Source organism: Pyxicephalus adspersus, chromosome 2 (assembly GCF_032062135.1).
Source record: "Pyxicephalus adspersus chromosome 2, UCB_Pads_2.0, whole genome shotgun sequence".
Taxonomy (NCBI): Eukaryota; Metazoa; Chordata; class Amphibia; order Anura; family Pyxicephalidae; genus Pyxicephalus; species Pyxicephalus adspersus.
In genome coordinates this window covers 105,914,465-105,938,930 of record NC_092859.1, presented here as the reverse complement: position 1 = coordinate 105,938,930, position 24,466 = coordinate 105,914,465, and the positions used below count along the sequence as shown (strand labels likewise).

The window sequence follows — 24,466 nt, the reverse complement described above, 5'->3', positions numbered from 1 at the left end:
GCTTCTTGTCCAAGTAAATCATTATCCTTGGAGATTTGCATGCAATTTTATCCATGTATTTCATCAAGACTGGATGGCTATCCGAACCAATACACATGAATGTTTATAGGAAATGGAACTGTAACTATACCCTATAATTTCAGGTGAGGCTTTGAATTACCAAATCAAGACATCAGGGGCATATCCAGAGACAAGACAAGTCATTTCTGGCCTTGGAATAAGTGCACCCCAGTATTCACAAGCACGAATGACTCCTTTAGTTTCACCATATGGTATGGGGAGTGTCTTGAGGTCTTCTAATGGAGTTGTTTATTCATCAGTTTCCAGTCCAGTGCCCTCAACATTTGCTATTACCACGCAACCAGGATCTATTTTCAGTACAACTGTAAATGACTTATCTAGCTTCATTACCAGTGACACAATAACTTCAAGTTTGAACCAGACTCAGCCACTGCCCAGGACATACAGTATTTTTACCTCAGGAACAGGAGATGTGACTGATGTAATGTCAGTAGTTGAAACTAGTTTACAAACATTCCCTGTTGAGGTTGCAGCAAGCACACAAGCTGATCTTGTTTCGCTTTTAACATCAGAGTCTGAAACCTACTCTGAGATGACTGAAGATGAATCATCCTTCATGTTGTCATCGGAGGATGGTAAACAACAGAACCTTCACATTCAACGTGAGCTTTTAGAGCTGGAGAAACTAAAACAGCAAAGACTGGCTGAGGAATTGGAATGGGAACGTCAAGAAATACAAAGATTTAGAGAACAAGAAACTTTAATGGTTCAGCAAAAACTGGAGGAACTGCAGTCCATGAAGCAACACCTTTTGTACCAACAAGAGGAGGAAAGGCAGGCTCAGTTCATGATGAGACAGGAGACACTAGCTCAGCAGCAACTACATCTTGAACAGATTCAGCAACTTCAGCAGCAACTTCACCAGCAATTAGAGGAGCAAAAACTGCGCCAATTGTACCAGTTAAATTATGACCCTGACAGTACTCCTCCTCAAGCAACATCTGAGCAAGCAATTTTAGAAGGCCAGTATGTGGCACCGGAGGATGGACAGTTCTGGACTGTTGATCACAATCCAACTACATCAGCGACAGTTGCAGGCATTGAGGTTGCTCCAAATGAGGCATGGTATACTGTACAATCAGACGGTGTTAAGCAGTATATTCAAAGGCCAGGTATATTTAGCTCTGTTTCAGAAATGTCTTTAAAAGATGTGGAGGTTAATGAGGAAAGACAGCTGAAGAAGAGAAGTTCAATGCCAAGACTAAGTGGCATGTATGATGAATCAGATGGTGCTATTCAGGAAGAACCCAGATCTTACAAACTGATAGTAGATAGTGGTGTACAAACTGATGATGAGGATGGAGCTGAAAACAGATATACAGGAAGAAGAAGAAGGTCAAAGAAGGGAGTTGATACAAGTGTGCAAACTGATGATGAGGATCAAGATGACTGGGACATACCTACAAGACAAAGAAGAAAATCACGTTCTGGAAAATACCCTGATGGTACCCCTGATAGTGATAAATCTAGATCATTTTCCAAAGTATCTAGCATCGCTATACAAACAGTCTCTGAGACTTCAGTACAAACAGAGCCATTAGGAACAATAAGAACACCTTCTATAAGAGCAAAAGTTGACTCAAAAGTTGAAATAGTTAAACATATTTCTGCTCCAGAAAAAAATTTCAAAGGAGAAAGCTTGGGTTGTCAGACAGAAATAGATGGACAAAGTCCCCAGTATATGGCTGATGTATCACAAAGGGATAAAAGACGTCCAACTCCATTAGAAATAGGCTACTCCTCACACCTTAGGGCAGATTCTTCCCTGCAGGTTGCACCATCCCCACCAAAATCTCCCAAGGTGCTTTATTCACCAATATCACCTGTTTCACCTAGCAAAGCTCTGGAATCTGCCTTTGTTCCATATTCCAAGACCATGACTGATGACATTGGCAATCAACATTCTGATAATGTACAGATTCCACCACCAAGTCCAAAAAGTGCAAAGGGTATGCAACGCTCCTTATCAGATCCTAAGCCTTTAAGCCCAACTGCAGAAGATATTGCAAGAACACAGTTCCAGTATTCAGATGGATATACAGTAAGAACTTTTGTTTCCTAGATATGTTTTACATGACACATCATTTTTTAAAAAAATCTGTAGTTGATATTAAAGTCTAATTGAAAGCAAAACAATTTTTTTTAGATTTTGATAGAATGGTAAATGGTAAAACTTTTTTTACTTTTTCTGTCCGTGAACCAGTTTGGTACATTTATGCCTTTAAACTGTCTGGATTACCAATGTCACCAGAAATTAAAAGTTAGGGTAACTTCAAAATTTTGAGTTGCCACCTAAAGAGAAATAGAAAGAAAATTTTCCAATGGAAACCCTTGTTCCCATGACAGCTGTTTAGGTTGGGATTTCCCATTCATATTCATTTGTTTTCTGTTGAGTATACAGGAAATGGAATTGAAAGGAAATCTTGTAAATGAGACACAGGAAGAAAAAAATGGGAAAAATGTTTTCCCTGTTATATGCAATTCTATTTTGAAGTATAAAAAAAAAATTGGGGCTTTAGATCTACAATATAGCAGACACTGGTCATCTCAGTTTTTCAACATCACCCAACATTTATTGCAATATCTATTCAAACGTATATATATATATATCCCTTTAAATGTTTAAACACATACACAAATGCCTAATTGAATTAGAATTAATTTACTAAGCCATAAAGCATTAGTTTAGCTGCCATAAAATATATTACAGTTAATAAATATATATATATATATATATATATATATATATATATAAATAAAACATATACCCCATACCATATTGGTTTATTAGCCACTTGAAATGCACTTGCACTGATGTTTTGCTGTTGGGTAAAGTAATACTGAGTAGTACTGAAAAAGTCAGCTGAAAAAGTAGTACTGAAAAGTCAGCTTGGATTATTTTGCTTAAATTTGTTTCCTAATTATAAGGAAAAACAAACTATTCAATTTAAAATGACAGTTTAACATTTCAAGGTTCAGCTTAACTCATACTTGTTGCCTAATGAATTAAAAAAAAAGAGTGTCCAGAGACTGTAACTCAGTGGTAGCAGAAACATAACTGCTTATAATTTACCATTCAATTAATTCCCTGCTCACATTCCATGCAAAATGTTTTCTTTATGTTCGGTTCTTTTTTTTTGCATCCTATATGCTTATAGAGTATCATACTTTATTATTATTTATTTTTGGTCAGTGAGTCAGATTGTTTTACATGCTAAAGGTTAAACACAAATGGCAGGCCAAGAGCAATCATTGTCAAAAAAATGTGTCTTGATCGCCTGATTTGTACCTGCTTGTTAAAGAATAGTTATATTCAATGCACTGAAGTAAGGCAGCTTCAAAAACAAGTCAATTAATGCAGCTCACATATATCTATATGGACTGATTTTTGCATATATGCTGGTCTACCTTGTCATAGCTCCTGGCTGGTACCTCTCCATCTCGGTGTTTTGAGAATTTCATCCTCTTAGAAGAGTTTCCTTACCAAGTTTTATCAATAAATAAAAAAAACAACAGAGAGGCAGAGGAACCATTAGGGGTTGGAAGGAACACATGGGATAAGCACTCCTGAATACATCAATTTCTCATCAGAATTCAGAAGATTATACCTCCTTGACTATTTACCCATTAGAGATGGCAGAGGAGTGCTAGTGATAGTTTCATTAAGTGCAAACCTTCATTTTCGTGTTTGTACTGTAAAGCCTGTCATTCATTGAATCAAAATATGGCACCAAAAATGCTTAATTTGACGCACCACAACCAAAAGAGGTTAAAACATCAATTTATTCTAGTACAATATTAAAAATACGTATCACAAACACAAAGCAAAAAAGTAGATTACGTGTTTCACAGAATAAAGTCTGCTTCATCAGATCGAGAGACATTATGAAGATTACTACTTTTCTTGCTCATGCTTTGATTGGCCTACACTATATATGACTATTATGCTGTTGTTTTTTTTGGAATATATATGTATAATGCCATTTTTAGAATATGTCTGTGAATAATGTAATTTCTAAAATGTGTTTGTGAATTTTTTTTCCAATATGTACTTTAATAAACTGATGTTTTAACTGTTCTTTTTGGTTGTGGTGCATCAAAATGCCCCACTTTCAGTGCCATATTTTGCTATGTTTTGATTTATAGGGATCTCATAGATTGTAAGCTCCTTGGGGCAGAAAATTTGGTAGACAGATGATGATAGTGTGGTAATGCATACTGACAGATGCTGATTAGGTAAAAACTAGCTGATATTTACAGACAAAGAATAAAAGACATTACTAGAAACAGAGTGGAGTGGACGAAAAGGGAGACATGCATGTATGTGTTCCTGGTGAAGTGTATCAGTTGCAAAACACTTTGAAACCTTAGTTTTGCTACAGTGAGCATTTTTTTTAGTTTGACCAATATAGCAATGGTGGCCAGAGGCTGTGTGGATGATTGGATGGCTCTGAAATAAAAGCTAGTTGACAGTGTGTTGGTTGTATAAATAACTCTTTCTAATGTCATATTATATTGTTTCTACAGATTCATTTTACAAGAGCCACCATAGAAGAAGAGGATAGATAGATAGATAGATAGATAGATAGATAGATAGATAGATAGATATTAATAAAGCCTACTTCATACTAATTATATTTACATCAAACTTTAAACATACTAACCAACCAAGATATCAATTGTCCAAAAACGTCAGCTTGGGGCTATGCAGACTCTAGTTGTGTGATCACATCATTCATTACTTGTTCAAGTTTTGGTAGTCCAGGAGTCTTCCTGTTCTTTTTAAACACATGCATTATTTAAAGAATTTAAATACCTCTTTGACTTTAATATATGGGGGAGTGTGATTGTTTTTGTATTAAAACAAACCTAATAAATTTCCAGTCATTTTGCAATAAAATTATAGAGGTTGACAATCAAAAATTCTGCCATGAATTTTGAAACATGTTTACAATACAGGGACTGCATTACACTGTTTGGCCACTGATGTTTTGATGGCGCTGTTCTGCAGAAACAGCTGTTAGGTTTGCTAGTTAAACTAAATACACGTTGAGACGTCCCTGCTGCCTGCTACCTGGAACTGTGCCAGATGTCCGCTGGTGCTGCAAGAGAAAGACTGGCCTGTGTGTGGAGGTAAGTATAAAAAAAATCCGGAGTTTTCGAAAACCTGACACTCCTCAGGTCCGGAGGTTGCTGGATTTTTGAATGCCAACTTGTACTTCTGTACCTCTAATGGTTTTGAGAGATTGGTGGTACTGTATTATTACTTCACAACATTGTAACCATGAGTGGCTTTATTGTTTTTCCTAAATTGTTTTACATCATAATATATTAACAAAACATTGCAGGTCTACTCTGTTTAATAACAAATGTTTCAATTTTAGACCATAAACTGATGGTCTTACAAATGAGCTAATATATTTCTCTTTCTTATAATACAGTATCTTGAAATCAAACACATTTTAGTGTCACTTCTTTACAATTGTTTGAGATTGTACACACCTAGTTAGGGTGTGTACAGTGCTTGTCCGACGTTGTTCATGGATCTGTCCTGACGGATCCATGAACAATGAATGGCTCCCATACAAATGAAGGGGAGAAAGCGCAGCGGGGTGACACTCACTTGTTCTCCCCTGTCTATAGAACGGAATGGTGCTGTATGTACAGTGCTCGTTCATGCAACGTTCAGTCTTTTGTCATTGGAAAGGATTATGAAAGATCCTTTCCAATGACAAAAGTCTAACGTGTGTACAAAGCCTTCCTACAGAGCTAGCCTTTTGAGGAAACAAAGTCACACTTCAAACAGGTGCCAAGTTGTGGCTCCCAATTTACACCCCACAAGTATATGTATGAAGCAGGAGATAAGGTAACGGGCACTACAACTTAAGCAGAAGCTCAGTAGTCCTTGGGAGCATAGTTAGGGTGAGCAAGTGTAAGCAGTTGATGACCTGTGGAAGCAGGGTAACTACTTTGAAGCAGGAAGAAGTGTAGTCTGGACCAGAAAAATCCTGCAGCAGAAGATCAGTCAAACTAGGTTTAGTACCAGTGAGCAAACAGGATGTTCAGGATAAGTAAGGGTCAGCAGCAGTAAACCAGTAACATCCAGGGAGCAGCCATTTCCAAACACTTGTAAAGATGTTTCCAAATGCCAATGTGGCCATTTATAGGAGTTTATAAAACTTTGCAAGAACCCCTTTTAAAAAAAAAAATTGTGTGGTTCCTCCTTATATTAAGGGCAGATACTTCAGTAGGTTTGGAATTTTCTTGAATAGGAAATAGAGCAGAAATCATGTAGCTTTTTTGGCATAAACCATAAACCTTCCCCCCAATGGTAAAAAGAGCAATCATTGGGAAGAGAGCCTCATCTAACCCCTGTGTTGTGGGGATCTATGGACAGGGAACTTACTTGGAATCTAGAAACCCTATTTATGAAAGGGGTGGCTCTTATCCTGGGGAATATATAGAAAAGGTACATCATCACCACCAAGCATATTTAAACTATACAATTAAGCATATCTTACCATAACTATACTACTATATACCATTATAGCTTACCAGTTATAGATGCAAGTGTTTAGGCTGTAATGGACAAGTTTACAGTTACCCAAAGTATATTTTTGTCTTGGTGTAAAGACTGTTTTTTTTCATTTGATGAAATTGATTTCCTGATTTCTGTTTTGCATTTTACTCAGATGATGGTAGTATGGTAATACATACTGACGGATGCTGTTTTGTATTTTACTTTATCTTAGAGCAAAACCATTCAAAGTGGTACTCAAAAGAAGGTAAAAAGAACACTGCCAAACCCACCACCAGAAGAAGCTAGTAATGGCTTGCAATCCCCTTATGGCACAGTTGGATCACTTTCTCGAAGAAGAATTTGCAGAACGACCACCATGGCTCGTGCTAAAATTCTGCAAGATATTGACAGAGAATTGGATCTGGTTGAAAGAGAATCATCAAAACTGCGCAAGAAACAAGCAGAACTAGATGAAGAGGAAAAGGAAATTGATGCAAAACTGAGATACCTAGAGATGGGAATTAATAGGAGAAAGGAAGCTTTACTGAAAGAGAGGGAAAAGAGAGAGAGAGCTTACCTGCAAGGTGTTGCTGAAGAACGTGATTACATGTCAGACAGTGAGGTCAGTAACACCAGGCCTACCAGAATAGAAAGCCATATTGGCATTGACAGACCACAAACTGCCCCACAACCAGAATACAGTCCTTATTTACCACCACAAACTCAGACAGAAACTCAGTTTGCTCCACAAACAAGCCCTTACACACAGTACCAATATCAGACTCCAACTTTGCTTACTCAAGCTCCAACACAGTTTCCTCAATCCCACTATCAGCCATCCTTATATCATCAACAGGTTTCATCATACCAAACCCAACCAACTTTCCAAGCTGTGCCAACAATATCTTTTACCCCTCAGCCTCAGTCTACACCTACCCAACAGCCTTCGTATCAACATGCTTCACAACTCTTACTATTACAGCAAAAAACTAGACAAGGTGCATTAGACATGGAGCCTAAAATCCCATCACATTATGATGTTATTAGAAACCAACCTCTCATAATAGCACCCGCTTCTACTGATAGCAGTTACTCTGTTTCCCATCTTGGCAGTAAATATAGCACTTTGGATTTACGGTTAGGTCTCGATGAAAAAAGCAGCATAGCTAGTAGTCCAATGTCTAGTATATCTGCAGATTCATTTTATGCTGATTTAGAACATCATGCCTCCAGGAATTATGTTCTAATTGATGATATTGGAGAACTTACCAAAGGATCTGGGTCCTTAAGCTCTGCATTTGGGCTACATGAAAAAGAACTTTCCAAAACAGACCGTCTTCTTCGAAGTGTTGAATCGAGAAGGACTGCTGAAGTAACTGATTTTCTAGCTCCTATTTCATCTTCAACCCGATTACATAGTTATGGAAAAGCTGAGGAAGATTCAATGGAGGATCCATATGAGTTAAAACTTCTTAAGCATCAAATAAAGCAGGAGTTTCGGAGAGGCACAGAAAATTTAGACCCCCTTGCTGGATTTTCACCTTATTATCATTCAGACAGTCTATACAGACACTTTCCTAAAAGTGAAAAATATAGCATTAGCAGACTGACATTAGAAAAACAAGCTGCCAAGCAGTTGCCCCCTGCTATTCTGTACCATAAACAGTCAAAACATAAAAAATCATTAATAGACCCCAAAATGTCTAAATTTTCGCCAATTCAGGAAAGTCGAGACCTAGAGCCTGACTATTCCACCTATCTTTCTTCTAGCACATCATCAATTCCAAGCATATCTACCAAGGTAAGAATGCTACAGGATGATATTACCTATGGCTTAAGGAAAAACATTACAGATCAGCAAAAATTTTTGGGCCCTACATTAGGTCAAACCCTTGGATCATCTCTGAACACAAGCCTAAGAACTACAATGCAGGATGAAGTTGATAAACCTTATGTCAGTGGTAATAGATCAAGACCTTCTTCTAGACCTTCATCCGTATATGGTCTCGATCTATCAATTAAGAGGGATTTATCAAATTCTTCATTAAGGCAAAAAGCTAGTGAAGCAGAATCATTGGATGGGACATTTAGCCATGCAGCACCATCAGGAAGAACAAAACCAACAAGTCTACCTATTAGTCAAAGCAGGGGAAGGATTCCAATTGTAGCACAAAATTCTGAAGAAGAGAGCCCATTAAGTCCCGTTGGGCAGCCAATGGGTATGGCAAGAGCTTCTGCTGGACCATTGCCACCAATATCTGCAGATACCAGAGAACAGTTTGGTTCTAGCCATTCCTTGCCTGAGGTACAGCAGCATATGAGAGAAGAAACTAGGACTCGTGGCTATGATCGAGACATAGCATTTATCATGGATGACTTTCAACATGCCATGTCTGACAGCGAAGGTAATCATGGCATCAGACTGCTTTCCTACTATCACAATACAAATCTTCATTTCTATGCATGCTATTAATTTTTTTTGTGATTGTTGAATTGTTTCTTTTCTTGTGTGTTTTTTATGTGATTTTCACTGTCATTGTTTCTTGTCCTATTCAACATTTCAAACCTAATTTTTTGGCCATGTTTTTTTAGTGTTTTATTTGTGTTAAGGCTTATTATAATGTTCAAATTATTATTATTCTCATCATCATCACCACCATTATAGTTATTTTCATTATTATTGTTTTTTGTGATTTGACATGCCTATAAAACAAAAAAGTCATAATTTTATTCATCTGACATTTATAACAATTAGGTAATCTAATATACAAATAAAAAAAGATCTTTTTTGGTACAACAGTTTATTTAATTTTAATGTCCCAGAAATTGTAACCATTCATGTTACAATTTACATTAAAAAAATGCTATTTATTAGTCATGAATATTGATATCTGTGAACTATTTATATTTCACAAATACGAATTTCTCCTATTTGTATAGTAATTATACATGTAAAACTGTTATCTCTGACTCCTTGCTGCTTCAAGCACATGCACAGTCTGCTTTGCAACATGCTATAATTTTGCAGCAGCAAGGAGTAAATTATTTCAATAAACAGGGGTACATAAATTTACTGTATCCTACCTAATATAATGTAATTTTCAGAACAAGTTAGTGTTTGTAAATCTGGTGAAATATGTGCTTTCACTTTTGTGCTTCCTTGTCTTTTTGATGTTTAATAAATGTATATGTGCTGTCTAATAAATATGCATGCATTGTGTTTTCTTTTTTAAATGCTTCTGATTATCCTATTTTTTTTTTATTTTTTTTTTTTGCATGAAACTGATAATGCATGATACTTTTTAAATGAAAAATGCTGCAAAAAAAAGTAACAGTATTTTGGTTTATTCAGTAATGTTAGGATTTCAGAAAAAAATGTAATTGTAACAATTTTGCAATTTTAATATTGATATAATTTTTATATTGTGAATGGTTGCCTACCAATTTCTCAAGGAACATTCTACATCAGTGAAAACATTTATTTTCAGGATTTAGTTTTGCTTAAAGCCAGAGCTGGATTGCCAGCAGGGCAGCTGCCTGGGACCAAGTTACCTGGAAGGGGTAGGGAACATCCAGAACGTGAAATTATCAGGCAACTCACCTGTTCAACCGTGTTGTGTAGAAAAATCAAACTCTTTGGTATTCAAAATGAACCCAGAGTTTCTTTTTTTTTCAACCATTTACTTCAAAAGCAATAGCTGCTTATTCTTTTTCAAATTCATAGGGGCAATTAATGTTGCCTACCTTGTGCTCATACAAGACCACGCTTTGTATAACACTCAACACTGGGCAATGGAAAGGATTGTATACATTTGTCCATAGTATGCTTCCATTGCGTTATCCAGATAGCTTCTGAAGGTTAACCAATTGCACATAATGAATTTGTATTTTGGCTTCATACAGAAAAATTTAGTGAATGTAGTTCTTTACAGTGTAAATGTGATAGCTATCAATAATTACCCTGATCATGTATACTAAACAAGCCAAGCAATTTTTACATTTTGCTTAAACAGAGCTCTGTGAAGTGAACTTATGATTGTATAGAATTTGCATGAGTTGGACACTTTTAAGTAAGGGCTTTGCCTCCCCTTCTCTGCATTTAAAAATGAAGCAGGGAGTAGAGTCGACAGTTCTAGCTTTCCTGCATCCATTCCCTCGTCACATAAACATGAACACTTGGGTCGAGACGACCGTGCATGTTTACTCAATAAGGCAGGGAAGTTTCCGTCAAGAAAGGTCTCTTGGTGAGCAGTGCCTCAAATCTTGCCAAAATCAACCTGAATAAGCCAGTCCCATATCTTTAGGTACTATTAGTGATCTCTATTATTTGCTTATTCGATGTTCTTTGGCACATTAAAACCATGATGTACAATGTGTGGTAACTCACAGAAAACTTCAGTTTGATTTGGTTACTTAAATTAACTTCTGTTTGGGTGCAATGAATTAGTGTTTTTCAATGGCAATCTCTCTCGTTTTAATTTTCTCACTGAGCTGTCTCTAAAATGGGTGCTGTGTATTGATCCTAATGTTGCTACTCTGCCTAGGGCCCCAGGTAGCCTTAATCCAGCTCTGGGTTAAGTATCATATAAATATAGTACTTTTGTTTTAAAATTAACATATAATTTCATTTTGGAATGTCACAAACTTGATTTTAAGTTCAGTAAGGTTTTTTGCTCCCTTTCCTTTCATGTTTCTACTCTTTTAATCTTATGTTTTTTTTTTTTGTTTTTTTTTTTTTTTTTTTTTTGCATTGTGCATTGTAGTATATTAAGCGTAATAAATAAATGGGAAATAGGCTGACTTTTGAATGCCACAATTTTTAAGGCATTTTGTATACATGAGTGAATAAACAAATTTTAGTAAAATAATGTGAACTTTGTTTTAGCTAAAAATATAAAAACCTACATATATTTTGAAGGAGAATTGAATTTGAAGGTGTCTGTTAGCATCAGTTTAGCCTTAGGTCTTGTCAGGGGACAAGTAAACAAATATTGTTGAAAGGTTACCATCATTGTTTTTTTTGTGCTCAGTCAAATTTATATAAAGACCAATAGACAGTTCCAAATTTACAATTGGGCACGTGCTTATACCTGGCTTTTTTCATATAATTACTGACCACGCATTTTTTTGTTAACATAAGCATTCGCGCCATTTAAGTTATTTACACATTATCACAAATATTTCTAAGCTAACTTTGGACCTAATAAAATAAGAGCATATTATGTTCTGTGTAAAAATGGTCACCAATAGTTTTCTACCTACTGTCTCTATTTATAAAACTTGGCACTGCCCCTAGGACCTCACACTAAGAGGTGGTGGTTCGGTGATGGGCTTTTTGAGGTCATGCAGAATCATTGGCAGGTGCATTTTACCTGACTTATATTTGACCTGCTTCAAGCAAGCAGCACATTCACAAATTTTTTTTTTATTGAAATGCAAATCCTTTGTGATATGCTCAAAAGCCTGTTTACAAAGACCTAAAGGTAATCGGCAAAGAATCGGCCAAACATTCTTGCTCAATTTAACAAAACCTGCAAATGGCTAAACCTAATAAGAATTATCCTGCAGTTTGGCACTCATCTTAGCAGCAGGGTAAATGTTTGTATAACCTGCTTTATACAGCCTAAAAGTGGATAATAATGTTTCGGTCTATTAACATTCTCTCAGTATGATCAGAGTTAGGGTATTTATAGACACTGGATAAGGAAAAGTATGCCATAAATATGGTTTGTTAGATCTCTGTCAATACCTGTATCTTATACATGGGGATTTGGTTATTCTCAGCAAACTCGTCAAATGTCAAGTTAGGAAGTCTTTTCTTTTTTTGATTTTCTTCTTTTTCAGTTTTTGTGATTCCAGTTGAAAGGATTGGCAATTTAAAAATTTAGTGAATCAGTTGACTAGGTCATCATTAGGTAACATTCTACATTTCCCTGCAATTCTTAATTCATTCTAAGATCTTGAATAACGTTTTTAATATATAATATTTTATATTGTGGATGGGATACATGATATGAACAATGTGTCTGTTGGTAAATGAATGTTTTTTTCTGTTTGTTTTGGATAAATCTCCAGAAAATTCCTTTATTGATGGTAGGAGTCTTCTGTTGCCAGTCTCGTAGAGTCTGTGTATGTCTTTGTATTGCATGTCAGTTTTGTTCTTCAATAAGAAATTACTGGAATATCTCAAATTTATATTAAACCATGGCAATTATTAAATATTAGTGATCGATTCATATGTTGTCCAACATGTATATATATAACGTTCATAACAAATTTGCATTACATAAACATGCAAATTTATATTTTTTATCAAAATTTTTAAATATATTTTCTTCAACAAATACTGCAACGATTTCTAAATTACAGTAATGTTAATGACACTGTTTGTAATATATAATCAGGAATGATTTACTAGCTTTATAATGCACAATGTTCACTGCAAATACCCGATTTTTGGTTTTCATAGATGTCTGCTAAAAACAAAAATTCCATTTCTTATAGAGGACAAAACTTAAGTGTATGACAATGCCAATAATTGAATGATGCAACAAAAGTCTCATAAATGTACATCATTAGTTCACCTCATTCGTTGACAATGGTTTTGCACTTAAATAGTGATATCCACCCAAAAGTGTAACAAATGTTCAGTGAAAAAAACATTCATCAATAGTCCATTCATGGTAAGGCATTTTGATATTTGATACGCATTTATTGAGAAAAATGTATTAAATATTGTGGTACTGATGTTTCAACTTTGTATATGATCTGTGGCATTCAAATGTCTGAAGAAAAAAAATGCTCCATTGTTCTTTTTCTATTTTCCTTTTACTGTGCCGTGTATTGCTTAAGCTTAAAGTTTAATCACTGATGTTGTTTGAGAGTATCTTGCAAAGGAAATCTCAATGTGGCAAGTACTTGCAAAAAAACAAAAAGTTACATAAACCTCAATATTGATCATAATATGCTATTTTAGTGCATGGCAAAATTATCAAAATCATTTTTAGAAGGGTGCTATTTTTAAGATATTTTTTTAAATTCTCAAAAACAAAAAAAAAATTAAATACACAACTGACCCCCTGTATATATTTAAATTTTATTCACTTGTTTACCATTTGTACACATTTATTAATGATTTGTTTCTACACTAATATTTTATAATAAAACATTTTGAGAATACAGTATCACAATTGCAATATAAATTCAGTTCCATGTGTTACATATGATAATTAAATCATCTCACATATCATTAATGGAATGTGCAATGACACTCAGTGCTTGCAGAAATTATCTGTGCTTCATTTATACTGGTCCTGATAGGAAAAGTAACTTGAATGAATAATGATTTTTAAATTGTGAATATTCTTAAAAGTTCCCTTTATTCCAATTAATTAATAAACATAGATTACGCTGAGCTATAATAATTTGGTAAAAAAAAACTATTTTGGTACACTGTTTTCAAAAATCAGATGCTCAAAAAACCTGAATTATGTAATATATGCTCTTGATAGATGTGATCAAGCTAATCTGGAAATGATTTAATTCTGGCAATTTGTACTTGTCAACTAAAAGCATTTTTTAAAATCTATTTAAAGTTTGCTGGATCCCCCAGGTTCTCCCATAGTAGTCCATCTTCTCCAGTCTTAGGGAATTTCATAAAACAGGCCCGAAAAATTGCATTTGATGAAGCAAGACATTACCCAACCTAGTAGAAGCTGACACTGGATCACAGAGAGTCGAATCTGTTGGGTATAGCACATTCACTTCTAACATCAAAACAAGTTCAGATTATATTTCTAATTTTTTTTATTCTGATTAACTAGAGTAGCCAACATATAAAATCATAAAAATAATGTCTTGAGTTAATTGGCACGGTAATGATTTAGACCATAACCAGGCATAGAGCTCTACTAGTCTGCATTCCTAAGTCATAAAACACATAGGCTTTGTTTGAGTTTTGCATCAGCTTCAGAACGTAGTTCAAATAGTTATCTATGCATTGCATTGTGTAGATCGGGGGTGTCAAACTCTGGCACGAGGGCCAAATCTTTTTTTGGCCCCCAAAATAATCCTAAATATGAATATCAGCTGGCCCGCCGCTGCATTGAAATAGCGCTGCTACTACAATTCCCAGCATCACTCGTGTTTATAGACCAGTGGCCTCTCTGCCTATGCAAGGTTCGCATTGGACTGTTTTATATACGCAAATAATGCGGGGTATTGTAGTAGCAGCATCACACGAGTCTATAGACCAGCGGCCTCTCTGCCTTTGCATGGGCCCGCATTGGACTGTTTTATAGATGGGAATTGTAGTAGCGGTGCTATTTCAGTGAAGAGGGAGTTACAGCCACTCATAACATTAGGCCCCACATTGGACTGTTTTCTTGATGCAGGGAATTGTAGTTGCGGTGCCTTTTCAGTTTCAAGTTTGACCTGGCACTTTGTCTAAGTTTTTAATTTTGGGCCACTGTGTATTTGAGTTTCACATCCATGGTATGGACAGTTGTAAATAATCTCAATGCTGGTGTACCTGGTTCAGTTACTAGGGTATTACCATGCTTCTTAAGGACTAAGGAATGTCCTATACCTAATAGTATCTTTTCTTATAGTATATGTTTAATTTGTAGGGAACACTTAGTATGATGAAGTTAATATTGTTAAACTTGTCAAATATTCATAACAAAGTTGTAACAATAAGTTCTATATATATCTTTCTAATGCATCCCTAATGTCACATAATGCTGCATATTTACCCCTGATGTCACCTATATTAAAAGGGCACCTACCTATATCACAGGCTCCCTCACAGGCAATATAGTTTGTCATTGCACCTGTGAAGCTAAAACATATGATTACAATGATTCAGTACTGTAAATTAAACAAATCTAAGTAACTCACATTTATCATAATATGGCCAATCTACCAAAAGTTTTTTTAAAAAGTTTTTTTTTAAACCTCCATAGATAATACTGGCAACTCCCATAATTCTCATAATGTTTCCATTTATCTTGCAAACCATATTTTGGTGTGATAGGTGAAAGCCTAGTATGAACATACAAAAAAAGGGCACATTATTTTGTAAAATGTATTTGCAGATGGATAATGATGATTTAAAACACTGTATATATGAGGCCACTTCGCACTGCACCCAGTAAAAATGATCAGGAAATATTTTAGCCTCATTACACTGATGGCATGGCAATTGTTTTTGTGGATTTTTATGATCTATGTCATTCTTGCTTTGCGCACTGCAAACAGTCATTCTGCTCGCCTGTATGTGAACTTTGCTCTTGTTTTGAGATGCATGGTTAGTCTTTTGCATGAGTACCAAGTAGGAGGTTTGTTTACACCTCTGTCCACCATAATGCATTAAATAGCAATATTGATATATCATTAATTTCCAAAGCCTATCACCTGCGTCGTGAAGAAACAGACTGGTTTGACAAGCCAAGGGAGTCACGCCTAGATAATGGACACGGAATTGACCGAAAACTGCCAGACAAATTATTACACAGCAGGCCACCTTATCAGGATCAAGTAAGATAGTAGAGATGCTGACTGAGAGTTGCATGGCATTCTTTTTTTGTTTTTAGGAACCATATTTTAAGAAAGTTGTTTAAATACTTATTTGGGAAAAATTACTTAAACCACTGAAAAAGGACATTTTAAGCAAAACCACATTCAATTAATAAAAAAAATAACTTCTAAATACCTTTTTGCATTGCGGACCACTATTAAGCTCCAAATTCATGGGCTCTGAAAAAGGGAGGCAGAATCTGCTTGCAATGATTGGCAGCTTCTGCTGACCGCACTTATTAAAGAAGCGTTTTTCAAATACACAAGACAACCCAAGCAGCTGAATATAGTAAACAAGGATAAAATCACGAATAATGTCCCACTGTCAACCACTCCCAACTGGGTTGTACTGTGGGTAAGTTAGCCTGTAATGTCACCTGAGAACACAGGTAGGTGCAATGCACAGCATGCAAGCAGCTGTAAAAAAAAAACAATAAATGGTAATTTTGTTTTCAATAAATGTTTATTAGCGCTCTAAATTAAATGCTGAAAATTTCTGAATTTGCTGAAAATCGTCTATTTTTAGGTAAAACAGAAATGTTGGAATTTAACTATTAGAACCAATAGGACAACACTGGTCATATAAATAGTCAAATTAGGATGTTAAACTGATTTTTGATTAGACCAATGTGCAATGATTTTATATTAATGGTCTTACAGTTTTCATTTCTGCCAACTCAATTATATGCAGTTTGTAAAAACAATTGTGATATCCATTTACCCAGTAAATAAAACTGGCCACAGGCAGACATACTTATCACTGACAACAATTGACACTAGGACATATGCTTGTTTGCTGTACTGGTGATCCTTATTTCAATTGAAATTGGATCCAATTTTACAGTTTTGAATGACCAAATCTAAATCCAGATTTCAGTGGTTTTTGTTGGTTAGGATTACCAAAAGTTCTTTGGAAGAAAAAATCTGTAGGCACTCCTTGCCTTATATCTGTTTTTGCTATTGCCTGCCATGCTTTTAGGCCAGTGATGTCATGCCCCACCCCTCTATCTTAGTATCCTTGGGGGAATATTAAACGGAAGTGTCCAGGGTTTTTTTAGCTGTAGTATTTCATTAAACAAAGCTGCCTGGAACTTCCTATGCAATTCATTACAATTTCACTACATTTGTTGCTCTGTAATGCACATTTTTGAGCTGGGTTTTTTTTCCGTTGACCTTATTAGGACTTCCATTTCATAAATTCTACATTATGGTTCTTCTTAGTTCTTTTTTCTTTACTAATGATTTCAATAATTTGAATTCATAATCCATTATCCACCAATTTATGTGGATACAGAATGGAGTTTCACAGATAATCTATAAGGATACATTGCTGCTCTGACCACTTTATGGTGTGATTCAATCCAGACACAAAAAGGGCACACCAATTGCCAAATAAGCAAAAATTACCAATACCTGTATTATTGTAATATGCTGCCTCAATTTTATTAGCATTGCATGAGAAGATAAAGTAGGAAGAGATTTACCTTTGATTTAGAAGGAGGAATGATTTTACTGTTAAAATAACTAGTCCTGGTATTTTTAGTGATATTTTTGTAATTTAGGCTGTTGGCTAATTGTCAATGCAAACCAAAAGAAAGTGATGTTTGCATAGATATTTCAGTATGAGAAAGAAGGAAATTAACCACCAGCAGCTTGAAATGTTGTGGTAAATTCAAATAACTATTATTTATGGTCGATAGATGTCTCTTGTCAAAACGGGTGGGAGATCTACAAGACTTTTTCAGCCCCATTTGTTATTCCAACAAATTGGCTTACTGAAATGAAGAGTTATCTAAGGCAACACATAAAATGTTTTCAAGAAAGGTGAACAATATAATGGTGACATTTAGGAAAAGCAATAATGAACATGTACAAATGAATTCTTTGACATTTCAAGCAGTTCTAAATAAGAAAAAAACACCTGGTGATCCTGGAAATATAAATTATTTAAAACGTGCTTTTATGTTCTTTCCCCCACCTAGAGGCAGATCCACCATGGATGAGATATTTAGCACCTGTTACATTGTGGCAACATCATAAATAATTACTTTGTCTAATTAGTATTAACTGCAACTCAAAGCCATGTATTGCACAACATCATAGAGTATATTTACACAGACTTCTTTAGTGTATGTGATCCAAAGTAATAAAATTAAGACACACCGATGAAATGTATTTCCTGCCCAGACATTGCCAGTTAATACTGAGCTAAGCAACTACATTATCAGGGTAATACCATGACATTTCAAAAACCATCATTGTACTGGCTAAGTCTATTAAAAAAATGAAAATGTATTAATAATTGGTTGTTGCTTGTGTTTCCACCCAGGGGCTTTACTATATTTTAGAGTAAGTTATATCTTCTAAAGCATGTTGGGGAATGTAAGAGGGATTCTTCACATTCTTCTTGAGCTGTGGATATAATAATTATAGCAGGGGTTCCCTGAAGACCTGAAAATTGTTTCAAGGGTTCACCTATTTTAAAAAGGTCAAAAAATACTGTCCTAGAATATGCCCTGTCATTAAATATAGTTTTCTTTTGCTGGTATTTTATTTTTATTTTGATTGCTTAACTAGGAAATGGGTTTGGAATGAGAGTTGTTGGCGGAAAAGAGATACCAGGAAGTCAAGGAGAGATTGGAGCATACGTTGCCAAGATTCTACCAGGTGGAAGTGCTGAGCAGACAGGCAGACTCAGTGAAGGTAAGGACTTTTTTTGTCATGTAATTATAGCTTTATTAATGTATAGAAGGTTTTAAAGATCTATGTACTAAAAAAAAATTGCATTTAAGAAAAATAGTAAAGTTTTATCTTATCTTTATGTTTAGACCAACAAACAAAAAAAAATATGGATATTGCTGTGATTATTACATATTTTAAACATGTATCAGGCTTCACTGTCTAAGATTTATCCTTTGATGTGCTTTATCCTATTGAAAAACATTTTAGCTAACTTTCTTATTTTGCAAACTTTTAACACTAACGTGAACATGGCTTATGGATACATGTGCTGTATAAAAATCCAAAGGCTGATGTATCATGAAATATGTAAGAGAGAGGGAGAATAGTATTCCTGCTAGTAGCTTTGAATTCATTCCACCATACCTCTTTTCTGGTGGCAGCACGCTGAGGGCTGATCTTCCCTTCACAGTGTTGCCACCTGTTTGAATAACAGCTAAACAAAGTTTATACCAATAAAAACAAGTATTGAGTAAAGTTTACAAAATGTATAATTTTAGTATTGAAATGACTTTACAATATGTATCTAATTTTTGCTTTTGTTTTTTGATCCACATTTATCAAATCTGATATGAGATTTTAAAAGAGAAGTAATTAAGACAAGCTTAAAATAAATTTGATGCAAGAGCCATGTGTGCCTAAATCAAATTAGGTTTATACAAACATTACAAAGTCCTGGCTGCTATGTGAACTGTAACTCAAGATGTGGAGTGGGAGTGAAGCATAAACTTTAGCTTCATACTAAATGCAGAGAACCAAATAGAATGCAATATAATTAAATAACCAAGAAATCAACAGGTAGAACCTCTGCCGATACAACTAGGCATATCAGGATGATAAACATAAAATAGATAAATAGAAAAAGGACCAAAGTCAAGTAAAAAAGCGGAATAAAGAGGGACGAATTGGGGGGGAGACCAGAGCCATTCTGCAGAGCACAGACCACACATGTCCTACATACACCCCCAAACTGAGGAAGGCAGATTTATATACTGAATATAGAGTAATCAAAGCCTCTTGGATCATAGGAGCCCATCTATGGGAACCTAATCTTTTGGAAGACCTTCATCTTGTCACTCTTATCTAAACTGTGCCACTAAGGGAGAGTCAAATCACCATGCACTTGCAAACTATTGGTATTTTGCACCAGCTGCCTATGTACTTCTCTCATGACATGAATATACAAGATGACTATCGGCATCTATTAAAGAAATATACAAGATAAAGCATTCAGCATGTGACTCCTATTTTGAGAGTTCATGCTAGAAGAATGTTTTATATAAAAGTCAAACTCCAGCCAAGAATGTAGGGTTTACGGAATAGAGAATGGGTATACCATCTGTCAGAATTTTTATTGCAATCTGTGACACCAAAGGTTTCTCCTTCTTGTTTCTTTGACTCCAGAAAAAGAAAAGCAGATGTAGATCATTGGGTAAGGCAGAGCAGGTAAGGTACAGATTGCAATTAAAAACTTTCAGGGGTATTAAGGTTAAACCACTACACTAAAAAAGAGTTGTTGTTTTTCTAATTGGAAAGATTCCAGTTTACCTTCTGAGTTTCCATCGCTAGAAGAGGAAGGGAGGAAAATCTCTTTGACTGGGACAAAGACCACAATAAACACCAGGCAATAGTTCTAGCCTTTCCCCCATTCTACCCAAACAAATCAGTTTTAAATACTATATGTTTGACATGACAAAATAGACATGCCACTATCTATCAACACTTATATAATATATTGTCAAAAACTGTCCTCAGTTTTGGCTAGCTTCGAAAGTGCAGAAATTTAGTTAGTGAGTAATATGTGTGAAGACACAAATAGAGTATGACTCATTATCTTCTGACATTTTAGCAGTTCTATTTGTTTTATGGTATTTACTGCACAATTCAAAAATAATGATAGAGGCTGAAATGTATGGTATACATTATTAAAATAATGTAATCATATGGTGAAGGGATTACTCATGTACTGATCCAGTACTCATTACTACATGCACCACGTTTTTTGTTTTTTTGGAAAAGGGGGGGGTGCTATGTTTTTATGAAAACAGCAACTAGTTTGGTCAATGCTTAAAAAGTTGCACAAGAGATGTAAACATCAGTGTTTGGAGTCCAAACTTGGCTTATTTAGTATGTAGTAAAGTAATTTAGTATTTCCCGAAAACATGACCTTAATAAGTAAAATGTGAAGATATGACATAGGTAGGAAACAAAGCCAGAAAGCTATTTAAAAGGCACATTCATTAACACAAACCAGAAAACAAAAAGATGTAAGCTTTTTTTTCTAATATTCTAACAAATTTTCAGGGCTAAAGCACATCTTCAGTTTGAGGCCCTCCAATTTATTTCAACAAAAGATATAACTCACTGAACGTGCCTGCAAGAAAGTCGGAAAAGTCTTAATTACCATTTTGGATTTTACAGGTTGCTTGCTAATAGGTATTGAAGCCAGTATAAGCAATACACACCCAGAACTTACAGGTTTTAATGCAGCAACCATTTTTCCATCATTGTTTGTTTTTTTAAACTGGTTTATGACAGAATGACCAGGAAGTCTCATGTGTGTTTCGTGGGCCAGTGATCTATATGAAGATAGATTAGGTTTTTTATACCCTACTACCCAGTTATTACAAATTTGTTCTCCTCTATGGTCAGCTTACATAGGGGTTACTATGTGATCAAAGAAAGACCTATTCATGCTGTCAACAGCATCTTGGATTAACTATTTGTATAACAATATTGGGCAGCTTCAGCTGCTATAAGGGGAGTCATTTTTTTAGCAGTAGCTACCTGCTCCTGTTAGCTTTTTTGTTTTCTTGTGGCCTCAAGTTCGCTTCAAGTTAAACAAGGCCAGTTCTGCATAGTCCAGAGTTTTGTGAATAATATATTTGTCCATATTTGTTGAAATTAGCACATGCAGAGGTGAGTGGTATATGAGTAGCCATTGTCATGGGATACTGGTTAAAGGGGACCTAAATCCTTGTTAATGTGGTTGGGCTTTTGCCACAATTGGCAAGTATAGCATTTTAGTTGGTTACGACCCACATCTACCTATTGCAGGTTTAGTAAACTATCATTGCTGCATCCCCTGAAAATGTCATCTACGCTACTGTTTCCATGGTGGTCTATTACAATCCTCCTTGATCATTGGATGGCCAATGATCATGTAATTCCTGTTAAACTGCCCTTTCATTCTGGAGCTGGGTTCTACACTGCAAAGCACTAGGAGACAGGAAAAAGATTTTTATTTTTTTTTTGACAAAAAAAAAATTTTGCACACCTATTATGTCAAAAAATCTCTACCTCCAGGTGACATTTGCACTTTGTAATTTTAGGTCTGCTTTAACTACTGCTGGGCCAACAACTGACACAGGGGGTCTGATTTCGTAAAGCTTTTCAAGGAGAGGATACACTTTCCTCGGTGAAGCTGGGTGATCCAGCAAATCTAGAATGGATCTGGTCCAGGATTGAAAACATTTTATAACTAATATAAAATGACTTTAAAAAATCTAATTAAGGTTTGCTGGATTACCCGGTTTTACCGATGAAAGTATATCCTCCCCCGTCTTGGAGAGCTTTTATTAATCAAGCCCAGGGTTTCAGAAATGTATACAAATTTGTAAAGGTCTTTATTCTGCATACAAAATGTGCATAATATTCAATTACCTACATTAGACAGTCAGTTTATGCTTTTTCAACTGTCTGACCACCCACACCATCATCCAACTTTGTGCATAGCAATGCAAATTTAGAGTTGCAAAACCTCCAAATTTGTTTGCATTCTTTTTAATATTTGGTGCTGATAGGCTCACTTAGGAACTTAACTCACAGTTTTTAGGAACGGGTAGGTGACAAGGTAACAACTATCAAACTTTAGGTGAGTTTTGACCCTTGATGCTAACGCAAGTAAGAAAACTAAAAAGAGAGCCGAACATAAATCTTTCTCAAGTAAGCCTGCAAAATTATAATATTCTAAATTAGGCTGGATATTAGAAGTTTAGAAGTGCTTGTTATCTTCTTCTATGAAATCTATTCATTACCCAATCCTTAGGTGATCATTGTAACTATTGTTTTGGTTTCACATTCATTCTCCTGCAAATAGCTCTTATTTTCAGAAACATTTTTTTTATGAAATATAATATAACATGCTACAAAACTGACCATACTGACCAATCAGGTTGTTTAGATGTTTCACATTAAAATTAAAAAAAAAAAAAAGGTTTTATATTAAGGAGGGTGTTTTCTCTACAGATTTTTTTGAATCTGAATTTTTCCTAGGCTCTTACATTTTAATCTGTTTATTATTTAAAGGAGTATCATTATAAAGCAGTGGATGTGGTATTTGTGGAATATTCACTTCAGGTGTATCTCTTTTATGCGTTTTAAATGCAGTAATTGATTCACGTGCACTGTATGTTTGTTGAATGTCACATTTACATACATTGCATTATAAATATACCCAATTTTTCTGTTCTATGACCTAGATAATTATTTACACACGGTCAGGTTTTTACTGTTGTGTGTGTCCCCGGGAGATTTGATTTCTTTATTTATGGACTTGCCCTGAGGACCGCTATCACAGGACTGTAAGTGATGAGAAAATCCAACTTGACAGATTTCTCCAGAACCGAAATTAAGGGGAAATCTTTTAAGGAGGCAATTATTTTGCTGACAACTGTCCAAAAGAGGATTTCCCTCAGTTAAAAAGGTTTATTCTCACTTTCTGCTATGCCTACAAGACATACAGTGAGTGGAACTCTCCCAATGGCAAACAGATGGTGAAAACCTGATTGTAATCATTTTCTACTTCATTTAAAATAGGCCAAAAGGTTGGATTTAGATATAATTTAATTCATTTGAATGTATATGTTTGTTTTGTTGAATGGATGTGTGCCCAGATTACACTCAGAACATTAAAATTGTATTTTCATATTGCATTTGCTTCCTTTTTATATTCATTAATGAATTTATTTATGGATTCCAAATCTTTTCAGTTGCATAGACTATACTTTCGGGCTGTATCCTGTGTTTTATGACGTTATTTTACAGCAGGTGGTGCAGGTTAATTCAACGATATCAATATACTATTTTTGGATTTTGTTATGCCACAGCACAGGAATACGGCAAAACATGTACGAAGATCCATTTTAGTTTTTGTAAGTGATGATTGTATTATTTTGCAGTGGACTTTCCTTGTGTGCTCTATTGAAATATCTCAGCTTGCTGTGTGAAAACTGAGAATGTGAAATCTCTTCTTAAAGCAGCACATGAATACAATCTGTGTTTTTAATGATAAAATATAGATTTTGTAATATCACAATGCATCTTTCTTCCAGATTTACTTTTCATGCATATATATATATATTATTTTTATACCTGCCTGTTATTTAAAATGCAGTTTTATTTTGAGTTTGAATCTGTAGTTTAATGCAATCAATTTTGCGATTGTTTCAAAAAAGCTACTTTAAGAAATCACATTCCTTCAGATACCGAAGATACACTATATCATAGTGCACTATAGGTTTTGTCAATTGTATAAATTCTACATTTGTA

The 24,466-nt window shown here is 35.1% G+C and overlaps 1 protein-coding gene across 1 annotated transcript in view; it reads left to right on the top strand.

Moving 5' to 3' along the window:
* PCLO (piccolo presynaptic cytomatrix protein) overlaps positions 1 to 24,466 on the top strand; it is a 150,793-nt gene that overhangs the window by 90,378 nt on the left and 35,949 nt on the right. Inside the window, 5 exon segments of the mRNA XM_072399050.1 lie at positions 144 to 2,122; positions 6,834 to 9,006; positions 16,008 to 16,138; positions 17,878 to 17,896; positions 18,755 to 18,880. Of these exon segments, the coding sequence (XP_072255151.1) occupies positions 144 to 2,122; positions 6,834 to 9,006; positions 16,008 to 16,138; positions 17,878 to 17,896; positions 18,755 to 18,880 (4,428 nt within the window).